General features: G+C 38.9%; 1 protein-coding gene across 4 annotated transcripts in view; it reads left to right on the top strand.

The window, feature by feature from the left end:
* The window catches only part of CPSF6 (cleavage and polyadenylation specific factor 6), a 29,968-nt gene extending 19,271 nt beyond the window's left edge, over positions 1-10,697 (top strand). For 2 of the 4 annotated variants that reach the window (XM_054178034.1, XM_054178036.1), the window contains 3 exons: positions 394-547; positions 2,506-2,700; positions 10,544-10,697. In XM_054178034.1, the coding sequence (XP_054034009.1) occupies positions 394-547; positions 2,506-2,695 (344 nt within the window). In that variant the 3' untranslated portion in view covers positions 2,696-2,700; positions 10,544-10,697. The remainder of the gene's footprint in view (positions 1-393; positions 548-2,505; positions 2,701-10,543) is intronic. The other 2 variants (XM_054178035.1, XM_054178037.1) reach the window with 1 other exon arrangement.
* The last annotated feature ends 312 nt before the right edge of the window (positions 10,698-11,009 follow it).

Below are 11,009 nucleotides of genomic sequence, written 5' to 3' on the forward strand. Positions count from 1 at the left end.
TACTCAAAATCTGCCTGGATGTGTTCCTGTGTAATCTGGTGTGGGTGCTCCTGCTCTGGCAGTGGGGTTGGACTGGATGAGCCTTTGAGGTCCCTTCCAGCCCCTGAAATTATTTGACTCTGTGATTCTATCCACCTGAATGATTTCAAAGCCTTTGTATTAGGAAACTGGCAGCCTAAAAGCCTCTGTACAACCTATGACTGATTTTTGCACTGTGCCTTTGAGAAAGCCTTCTGAGTGCTGATCTGGACAACGTTTTAATACTTGATTCTACAGTAAACGATCTGAGTGTCTGTTGAAGGGAAGGTACTCGAAATAGAAACACCGTTGCAGATAAATGTCTGTGTTTGTAGTGGGCATAGTTTTCTGATCATGATCTTCTGTCATTTTCAGGGGACTATGGCAGTGCTATAGAGACCTTGGTAACGGCAATTTCCTTAATTAAACAGTCCAAAGTATCTGCAGATGATCGCTGTAAAGTACTTATTAGCTCTCTTCAGGACTGCCTTCATGGAATTGAGTCCAAGTCTTATGGTTCTGGATCCAGGTAAAACTTTCCTTTTCCATCTGCCTTTACTTAAAGGAAAGGTGTAATACATGGCTAGCTCACAGGGAAGAAGCTAAATCTTTTAAGATGCTTAGTGATTTGCAGAGTTGCACCATAAATGTGTGAAAGAACCAAAGAGAGGTTTCCTGAGCTTAGCTGCCTTTTAATTAACTCTTTTTTTCCCCCCAAATTAGTCTGACTAGCTTACATTTAACTCTTATTTAGCATTCTCTCCTGCATGGTACTCTTGTAATGTGTTAACTGCCAAGTAGAATTATACATAGAATACATAGAATACATAGAATAAACCAGGTTGGAAGAGACCTTCAAGATCATCGCGTCCAACCCATCACCAATCCAACACCGCCCAAGCAACTAACCCACAGCACCAAGCACCCTGTCAAGTCTTCTCCTAAAAACCTCCAGTGATGGCGACTCCACCACCTCCCCAGGCAGCCCATTCCAATGTGCAATCACTCTTTCTGTATAGAACTTTTTTCTAACATCCAGCCTGAACCTCCCCTGTCATATATGGATGGAGATGTCCAGTGTATAGCCTAAAAATTAAGGTTGAAAGTGTTGCAGGTATTCATTTTGGTCATAGGTAACTTCCTCTGCACTTTGCCACAATAGAAATAGAATAGAATTAACCAGGTTGGAAAAGACCTTTGAGATTATCAAGTCCAACCTATCACCCAACACCATCGTATCAACTAAATACACTTGTGTCAGAAAGTTAGGGCAGAACGGTTTTGCCTGTGTTGTCATTTGTCATACAATCTGGAAAATCAAGAGTTAGGTAGATACTCCAATTCATGGATTCTTCTACCTAGTACCAAGAAGATGTTGGTATTTCTTGCAAAACTTAAACTACTTCCAGTGTTGGGACAAAGGCTGAGCCTCTAGTTCATCTGGACGCTGTAGCAGTGGATCTGAATATTAAAAACACAGAGGGCTGATCTTGGCACGTGCTTTCAGTAGGCAATGTAGCAACTGTCATGTACTGATTGATTGAGGTGTGGAGCATTCCCCCAGCTGGTTTCAGCCACCTCTTCCTCTGTTCTAAGCATGTGTTTTCTGACTCTCCCTTGATGAACTAGAAACTGGATGTGCTGTACTCTTAGCCACTAAGAGCTCAGATTAGGGGAATTGAGCATCTCCCCTATGAAGAGAGACTGAGAGCCCTGGGGCTGTTGAGTCTGAAGAAGAGAAGGCTGAGAGGGGATCTGATCAACATCTATCAATAGCTGAGGGGTGGGGGTCAAGTGGAGGGGACCAATCTTTTTTTGGGTGGTTCATAGTAATAAGACAAAAAGCAGTGGATACAAACTTGAACAGAGGAGGTTTCAGCTGAACATGAGGAGAAACTTCTTTGCAGTGAGGGTGAGGGAGCCCTGGAGCAGGCTGCCCAGAGAGGTGGAGTCTCCTTCTCTGGAGACTTTTCAAACCCACCTGGATGCATTCCTGTGTGGACTCTCCTGGGTGATCCTGCTCTGGCAGGGGGGGTGGACTGGGTGATCTCTGGAGGTCCCTTCCAACCTCTGACATACTGTGATACCTTTTATACTAGTTGTCATTCATGTTACATACAAAAATATATTGGATGCTAGGAACAGGCTCTTTACCATGAAGGTGGTGGAACACTGGAACAGTTTGCTCAAGGAGGCCCTGAGTTGAGGCCCCATGCCTGGAGATACTCAAGATCAGGCTCAAAAAAGCTCTGAGCAACCTGATCTAGTGGAGTATGTCCCTGCTGACTGCAGGGGGTTGGACTTGGGTGATCTTTGGAGGTCCATTCCAACCCAAACTGTTCTGAGATTCTCTGTCTGCATCAGAGCAGGCAGGTGTCTTTCACATGCCCTGTTCTCATCCGAGTGGCTGCTTGCAGAGGGGATACAGAACCGAGGTGCGGACAGGCAGTGCTGTGAGGAAAAGTTTAATGAAGTAATTTCTTTTAGAAGACGTGAGAGATCCAGAGAGAGGGACCACAGCAGGTCACGAGAGAAAAGCCGGCGCCACAAATCGCGCAGCAGAGACCGCCACGATGACTATTACCGGGAAAGAAGCCGCGAGAGGGAGCGGCACCGGGATCGCGACCGGGATCGCGACAGGGAGCGAGACAGAGAGAGGGAATATCGCCACCGTTAAAGAAGGTGAGAGTTTGTTTTGTATGTTTTAACTGACTTACTAAAGGGAACTGCCTCTAGATTGGGGGTTGGTTTACACCGTTAATGCCTGCGTTTAAATGGCCCCGCGGCATGCTCTGAATCGCTCTCCTTGCAGCGTCCCAACGTGAATGGTAGGTAAGTAACGACAGGTAACTGGTCCTGGAGGGGAGGGAGTGTTTGTGTGGTTATCTCCTGCAGTTTGCATGCTGCCTTTTTCACTTCAGGTACTATTAATGTGTTGTGTTTTTTTTTTTTAATTAACTGCAATTAAACCAATTATTTAAAACAAACCAACCAAAACCAAAAAAAAAAGGAAGGCAGTAAGCCAGACTGGTAAGTTCTGCTCTTTGTAATCTTAGAAGGTTGTATGTAATTGATGATTGTATTTCATGCTTGTGTTATAAAGAACTGATTTTTGTATCTTAAACTGTTTAAGGGCTTCAGTATTTGTTTAGCCTTTCTTAGGTCACGTGTGGGTTATTTCAATTCAGAGAACATGTGTGCACAGGGTTACTTTCCTTGCACAAGTACAGAGGTGCTTCTTTTGGTGTGTGGTTTGGTTGTTTGTTGGTTCTGTTGTTTTGGTTTTTTTCTTCTTATTTTTCTTTTTTTTTTTCCCCTGGTGAGTTTTATTCCTATTTAGGAAACACAGCCAGAGTTTGCTCTTTTGGTTTATGAAGTGTGACCTGTCAGTATCTTCTGTCTTCTAGCTGCATTCAGGCGTTATCTTCAGTAAGAGTTATGATCAGTTGCTCCCCACCACCCTAATTTTTTCATTCTCTCTCCCCTCTGACAGTAATTTTCTGAAGACTAGTCAACAAATGTATGACACAAAGCTTGTTTCTTTTCTGATTGTTCACAAACTAACATGTTCTTTTATTTCATGTCTGCAGTCTTCTGCACAGCAAATGTCTAGATAGCTGCAGAGCAGTGTGCCAAAAAATACTTGAATCTTTTTTTCTAGTATAATGCTGAGAGCATTAAAATAGAGATGTTCATCACATGATAAAATGTACTGTTCAGGGGTTTAAGAATTCAGGCTGTCTATGAATCCTTCTAATCAACAACTGGAAAACTCCCTACCTATTAGTTTCTCTGCAGTGGTCTTTTCCCTTTTTAGAAAACTTAGCCATTACATCTACACCAAAAATTGAAGCTTGTGGACTTGCCTCTCTGCCCAGCTTCCATTTCTTACATTTGCTCTCAGATGTAGTTCTCAGACTTGCCTGTGGTATTTATTCATGGAAGTTCATTTACAGAAGCTAAATAGAACACAGCTTTTTTAGAAATTATATACAATGTAGTATATTCCTAAATGAAAAATGTGGATTTTGTATTAATGTCAGGTTTTCAGTCAGGCCTTTGTGTCACTGACTCCTTCAGGAGAGACCAGATTTTGGTACTAATGCTCTAGCCTGTTGAGTATTGAGATGTTGTCTTCATGTGCTAAGAGGGGACACACAAAGCAGTTACAGATCTAGGTAAGAGGAGTCAAAGGCTTAAGTAGGGATGTGAAACATACCAGCTGAAAAAGTTGGTAATAGTATATATCCGTTAATGCCATTCTTTGGGTGTGAGAAATGGATTGGTAGAAACACTCCTGGAATTACATCAAACCAGCAACTACTGTTCTTAATTGTATAGTATCAGAGCATAAAAATGCAGATTGGATGCAGCTGCTTTCATTGAACTGAATTTTTCCCTTTTATCACAAATGAGTATTTGTGCTATTTTGCAAGTAGTTGTTACTAATGTAATAGGAGGCAACCATAGAGCCGAGTGATGGATGCATTTACAGAGTCCAGTGAAGATGAACAAGCCATACTAAAACTTGTTAATGACATAAAATTTAAGATAGATTTATGCCAAAGGTTAAAAAAAAAAATAAAGAGAGATCTTTGTTTTTTGTATTTAGTGCTGTGTGTGTAGATACAGAGTTTCTGTGCCAAGTGCAGATTTCCTACCCTGTCACTCCAAGGAAAGAAAGCAAATAGCATTAGGCTGAAAGTTGTAATTTTTTCAAAGCACCACTTCAAAATGAGATTTATTTTCAGTCTCCAGTTCAGATGGGATTTATATATGCAACATCCTTCGAGTTTGTGGGCTGGGACTGCAGTTTCCTTGCAGAGGGGTTGCATTCTTAAGGTTCCCTTGTGAAAGAATAGGTCCTAAGAACCTGATTCAGAGGGCAAATTTTAGCATTCTGCTTGTAAATGAACAAATTTGGTGATTTTTTTTTTTTTTAAAGTTAAGTTGTAAACCTTTTTGTCTTGTTGCTGTCTGAATGGAGAAGCTTTTATTGTAGCTCTGTTTTTATATATTGATACATAAGCACATATGAAAGAAATGCAGTTCTCTCCTGGTTTGTATGTTTCATTTTCACTAAGGTGTATGTCGCCATACTTTTTTTTTTGTTTCATTCTTTACATTGAATGATATTCATAAATGGATTTTAAAGTCTCAATCTCTTAATAAACATCAGCAGCACTGAAAAGAGTTGCTCCCCATAGTACTGTGTTTTGCCAGAGAACATGAAGCTGCCTCTGTGCCTGCACCCTGTGACTGGCACCCACCCTTCTCCTTATTGTGTATCTATAGTCATAACTGTGATTCTGTACTGGCATCTTCTTTTACAAGTGCTACACATCTAGTTTAGAAGCATTTTAAAGGTCCATTGTGAAGAGGTTTTTTTGTATGCAGTGAAATTCAGTTTGTTCTGTAATACATTTATAGAGATGGGTTAAATTGGAATAAAAACTTACTAAATGTATTTATAACAATAATAAAACTCTTTAAAAAAAACCAACAATAATCTAGCTGTACCACAGCAGGTGTTTACACTTCTGTTTGTACACTTCATGGTGTAAAATGGAATTCTTGTGCTATAAAATGGAATTCTTGTGAGATTTTTTTGTGCCTTCATTGGAGTAAGGCTTTGTGTATGTTGAAGAATTGCTGTCAACTGAAACATCTTCCCTTTGCTTGTAGAAAGCCTATAGATAAAAAGAGCAACAAAACAAGGGGCTAACTGGTGTTAGTCATGAGAACTAAGAATCCAAAAGAATGACCTTTGAGAAGGATTAAGCTCCAAATTAATGTGTACAAACAGAACAGTAAGGTATATTCATCACCATGAGTCCTGGCTCTTTTTATTTTTTCTAGACAGCTACTTTTTTTTCCAGTTTAACTGATACACAAATGCTGTATTTCTAGCTGATAACATTGTCCCAGCCTTAATCTGTCTGAATTCCTATAACTGCTGAATGTTAAATTTTTCATTTAATGTTTTTGTTACTGGGTTGATTATTTCCTATTTAAGCTGGATTTGGACTGGTTTGCAAAGACAAAAACCACAACATTGTAACAGTTGATGTGTATGTAGACTTTGTACTCCATATTTCATGGTTTTCCCTCTGATTTTTCTGCTCTCAAACCACTGTAAGCAAAGTAACTTAAAGTCTGAGGCTCTCCTGCTTCTTTAAAAACTGTCTCTGAAATAGCCTCAGCTTTGAAGTGATCTAAAAACTTACATGGTTGGAAATTTCATTGGTGTCGGTAGGAGGGGAGATGGCACTGAGAATTCAAGTAATAGTCATTATTTTTGCTTGTGTAAGTAGGAGCCATCCTGTAACTGTGTGAGCAACAAATTAAACATCAAGTGAAGTATGAAATGAGCCTTTTAAGAAACCTTGTAAATTAACAGGAAAATGTCTATTTTTGTGAGTTATTTCAGTAATAAGCTTCTGGTAAATAGCAGAAAATCAAGTGAGTTGTGGTAGCATTGCTCGAGGCCTGGGTCTATGTACCTGTCTATCATTATTTTAGATCTTCTTAGTATTAAGCTATTCTAAATGTTGTTTACCTAACCTTTTGGTTTTCAAATGTGTATTTTTTTTGAGGAAGCACATGTGTGGGGCTGTCACTATTCTACTGCTTGTAGAATTCATCAGAGAAACAGTGTTTTGTGCCTTTGATTAAGTGTTTGAGATCCGCTATGGAGTGCAAGAGGCCAGCAGTGCCACTAGTTCATGTGCTGCTTAAAGTTTGTTTCGTGGATACTCTGGTGCTTTATAGAAACACATAGTTTCTTGATGTTCAGGAATATCTCTCTTTTTCTTGAGGGTCCTAAGGTGATTTGAAAAATGAACTGAAAATCTTACGCTGTTGTTGATTTTCAAATGCATAACTCCCTGACGCTTTTTCCACGAACGCGTTGCTGTTATTTTTGTGTTCCCCGCAATCTGTGCTTTTTTTTTGTTTGTGTCAAATTTGAGCTGTGTGAAAGTTCTCAAAACAAAAACCAAACCAACCAAACAAAAAAAAAAACCCAAAAACCCAAACACCTTTCAGCCTTACAGCATTTTAAAGAAAGAAATGCAAATGAAAGTGTTGCTTTGCTGCAGTGTTCTCCAGAGAATGAAGAAACCCCTTTTTCTCCTTTTGCTCATTGTGGTTTGAGAACTTAAGATTTAATATATTTTTTTTTTAATAGAGAAATGAGAGAGGTATCTTCATTTTTATGTTTTCCTCTGGCAGCCTGATGTACCTTTTTTGTGTCTTCCTCCTATTTTAATGTGCAAGATAGCCGCCAATAACCCACACCACCTTAATTTGTAAACTGAAGGCTGAATTTTCTGAACACACCTCTGTTCATCGGTTATGCTTGGCCAATAGGCAGAGATAAGCTAGCAGAACAAAGACATACAATGAATGAAACTAGTTTGGGAGTGTTTGTGGGTTGTGGTTTTTTTTTTCCATCCTGTGTAAAATCATTTCTAAAATCAGGAAATTGTTTTGGTGTTCACCTTAAATGATACACCAAGATTGACCAAAGATGGCAGGTAAGTACGCCAGGAATAGGCAGCAAATAGAGGAAGGTGCTAGTGGTGGTAAAATGGAGTCTGTCTGTACATGTGTGATGAACAGAATCAAGTATGTATCTCATCTTACATGCAGAAAGACAAATAGAGTCAAGCTTGAAATGGCTTCTTTCTCATTGTACTGTAGCTAAAGCATCACAGTGTTTGGAGCTTTGTGATGGTCTGGAATGTAGGTTAAGTTAAAACAAATTTTGACTTTTGAGCTGATGCCTTCTGTGAGATTTTTTTTGCTATGTGTATTTCCTTTCTTTATGTATAGAATAAAGGAGAATTACCTGAAGTAATTCCTAGGAGCTATTTGGATATAATGACAAATGTGTATGATGCATTTTACTGAATTGTGAACCTATTGGGAGATTGAAATTCGAGCTCTGAGAGTATCAGAAATGACACTACTCTGACAAAGCTTGATGGGTGTGTGCACATTCAGCTTTAAACTCCTGTAGAATTTTTGCACTTGGGAAAGCTGTTTGAAGCTTTTATGTGCTCATTTGGATAATTGGAATTCAAGGGGCAAAAAAAAATCAGAGTTGCTACTGCAAGATGCTTTTTATATATATAAAAGAAAGCTGTTGGGTTTTTGCTGTAAGAGTCTGTGGGGAGGAAAAAAAAGTGTTCAAGTTGCATCTTGCATAAACACACAAAAAAATTTATGTTTAACCACTCAAGTTCTGGGATTTCATTTGTGAAATGGTCTGGCATGAAGTCCTAATCTTGAACCACAAAATAACTATTGAACACCCAAGTCTGAAATTTGGGGGTTACTAGGAGAAATGCTAAGAAACTGGTTGCTGTATGGTGTTAAATTGTACAAACTTTAAGACATGCTTGGAACAGAGATAGCTTATGTGAGCTCCAGGCAGATGGAAAACAGCAGTGCCAAGAACTACCAACTAGAGATTTTTCTTGTTTTGTTTTGTTTGAAACAACTTTACAGTTTATACTTCAATATTCTACTTGCTTGTAGAATACTGAAAAGGACTGAGCGTGAAGGTATAATCCATACAGATTTATTTCTCCCTTTTGAAACCCCAGGGGTTTCCAATTTTGCCAGAGTTATAGTGGCAGAATATTTGGAAGCAAAATGCACACTGCTTTGGATTTTAGTTGGTCATGGGGTTTTGTTTTTTGACATGAAGGTTCAGTGTGGTACTGAGTGTCTTAAAGCCCTATAATGAAAAAGTGAAGTCCAGTTTACCGTGCCTTCTTTAAAGGTCCTGTAGTTCCATAAGTACCCTTACAAATCTAGCAATTTATTCCCAGGAACAGAAGCTTTCTTCTGCTACTATTATAAATGACATACATGGTGCTTTGGATCTGTTAACTGTCTCCATAGAAGTGATAAAGATCCATAATTCATACCACAGCAATTGTATGATGAGAGCAGCAAATTCTGACATGCAGTCTCACAGCTGTCACATAGTTAAATATCTCCACTGGGGAAAGAAAAAAACCAAGCAACCTGAGATTCTCCCCTGTCTGTTTGTGCTAACTTGGCTGGCAACTCTGAGCACAGCTTGCAGAGGCAGCACTTTTTTTGCACTTGGCTACTAATTAATTTTCAAAGTACATAACACCAGTGGAAATTTTGATCTCTGGGGAGGGAAGCTCCCCCAAAAGTAGTAACTGGCTGGTAACGTTCATGACTTGGGAACAAAGTCTGCCAATGAGAAAAAGAAACTCCAGTCACTGCTTTAGATTTGAATCAGCTGATGGGCATACTCTAGTGTACAGAGTGTACATACTCTAGTGTACAGAGCCCACTGGCTGATATATTTTGTTTAAAAAAAGGAAAAATTAGTATTAAGAGTCACTTCTGAGCAAAGGGGAGAAGAATTGTGTCAGTTGTTCATGCAAAATTGAGTACTTCTGGTTTTGCAACTGCTTTGAAATTACTGTGCTAGTAGAAGGATGTTTGACAGCTGTGTACTGGTACACGTTCATGAAATTGCTCCTCTAATGTCTTGGTTTTCAAATGAATAATTCAATGTGCTTTGGGTTTGGGTTTTTTCCCTCTTTTTTTTTTTTTTTTTAACAATCTGATTTTAAATTCTTTTGAAATTATTTGAATGTTGAAATTGTAAATTATTAATGCAATGAAGATAGTTAATTGTTTTGTAATGGAATTCAACTGAAATCCAGTGTATGGAATTACACCATCCCACGTTATTTTGTGAACTCTTGCAGTAATTAACTCTGAATGATGTGGTTCTTTCATTTGCCAAAATAGATGAGACTAGGAAGTAGGGCTTGGATTTGTTTAGGTTTGGGTTTGTTGGTTCTGGGGTTTTTTTCCCTCTAGTGCAAGTAGATGAGGAAAACTGCAAACCTCTGTTGTATATTTGAAAAGTGTGGGTTTAGATGTGAAGCCCACCCTGCTTGCCACTAGCCTGGAAATGATGAAGTACTGGTATCAGGTTCGGTGCACTTTTAAATGATACTGAGCTGTGAGCCATCTGCTTCATTATACATTCAGTGCCTTACTTTAAATGTCAAACCAGCTTAAAACTTCTGTAAGTGGGCAGGTAAAAAATGTAACAATCTAGCTGTGGTAAAATTAACCTTACCTGCTCGTTCCTTTGCTCTTGCAAAGTGCGCAGTTTAGGGCCCGTTCTCCACCGAGTGTTTCCGTCGGTCACAGGAACAGTGGCTGTCTCTTCCTTTATCATTTGATACTTAACTGTGAATTTTGATACTCTTCCAACTGCATTGTACAACAGCATTAGTTTGATTTTTGGTTTCTTTTGTTTGTTTGTTTGTTTTTTTAACTGTTGTATTAGAAAATAGTTTGATGCACAAACAAGTAGCTACTGCTGCTGGGCGTTTTGTGTTAGCTTTACATTATGGTGAAGTAGGTGCACGACTTGTGTATGTATAGATAAGCCAACAATTTTCTGTGTATGATGGGGACTAGCAAAATCTACATCACAAATTTTGACACATTACAGCTGAAGGAAGAGGAACAGCGTGCAAGACAAGATTCTTCAAGGAAAAGATGCTTGTCCAGCAGTTTGCTTCATGTGAATGAACTGAGCCTGTAAGGATTCATGGATAAAATGAACAGGAATAGATCTGAATAAAGCAAATCTGCATACATGGTAACCAGTAGCTCTTTTACTTTTTTATGTTGCTTAACTGTTTTGTTTGAGGGAAACCTGTGTGATTTAAACCTTATAGCTTTTGCAACTTTATTACTGGTTATATACATTTGGCAAGTATAATGTGCAAGCAATTGGAGAGAGAGGAAAAAAAGAAAGTCAAGTAAACGCTTGTTTTTATAGTAGTTTGTTCATGTTAAAATGTTCATATGATAATGTCTGTACACAGCACCACTGATTACAGTAGATGTAGTGTTGTAATAAACTGTTTAATGGGGCTGATGTGTAAAGCTGTTCAAGTTATTTGATGTTTACA

This window comes from Dryobates pubescens, chromosome Z (assembly GCF_014839835.1).
Source record: "Dryobates pubescens isolate bDryPub1 chromosome Z, bDryPub1.pri, whole genome shotgun sequence".
Taxonomy (NCBI): domain Eukaryota; kingdom Metazoa; phylum Chordata; class Aves; order Piciformes; family Picidae; genus Dryobates; species Dryobates pubescens.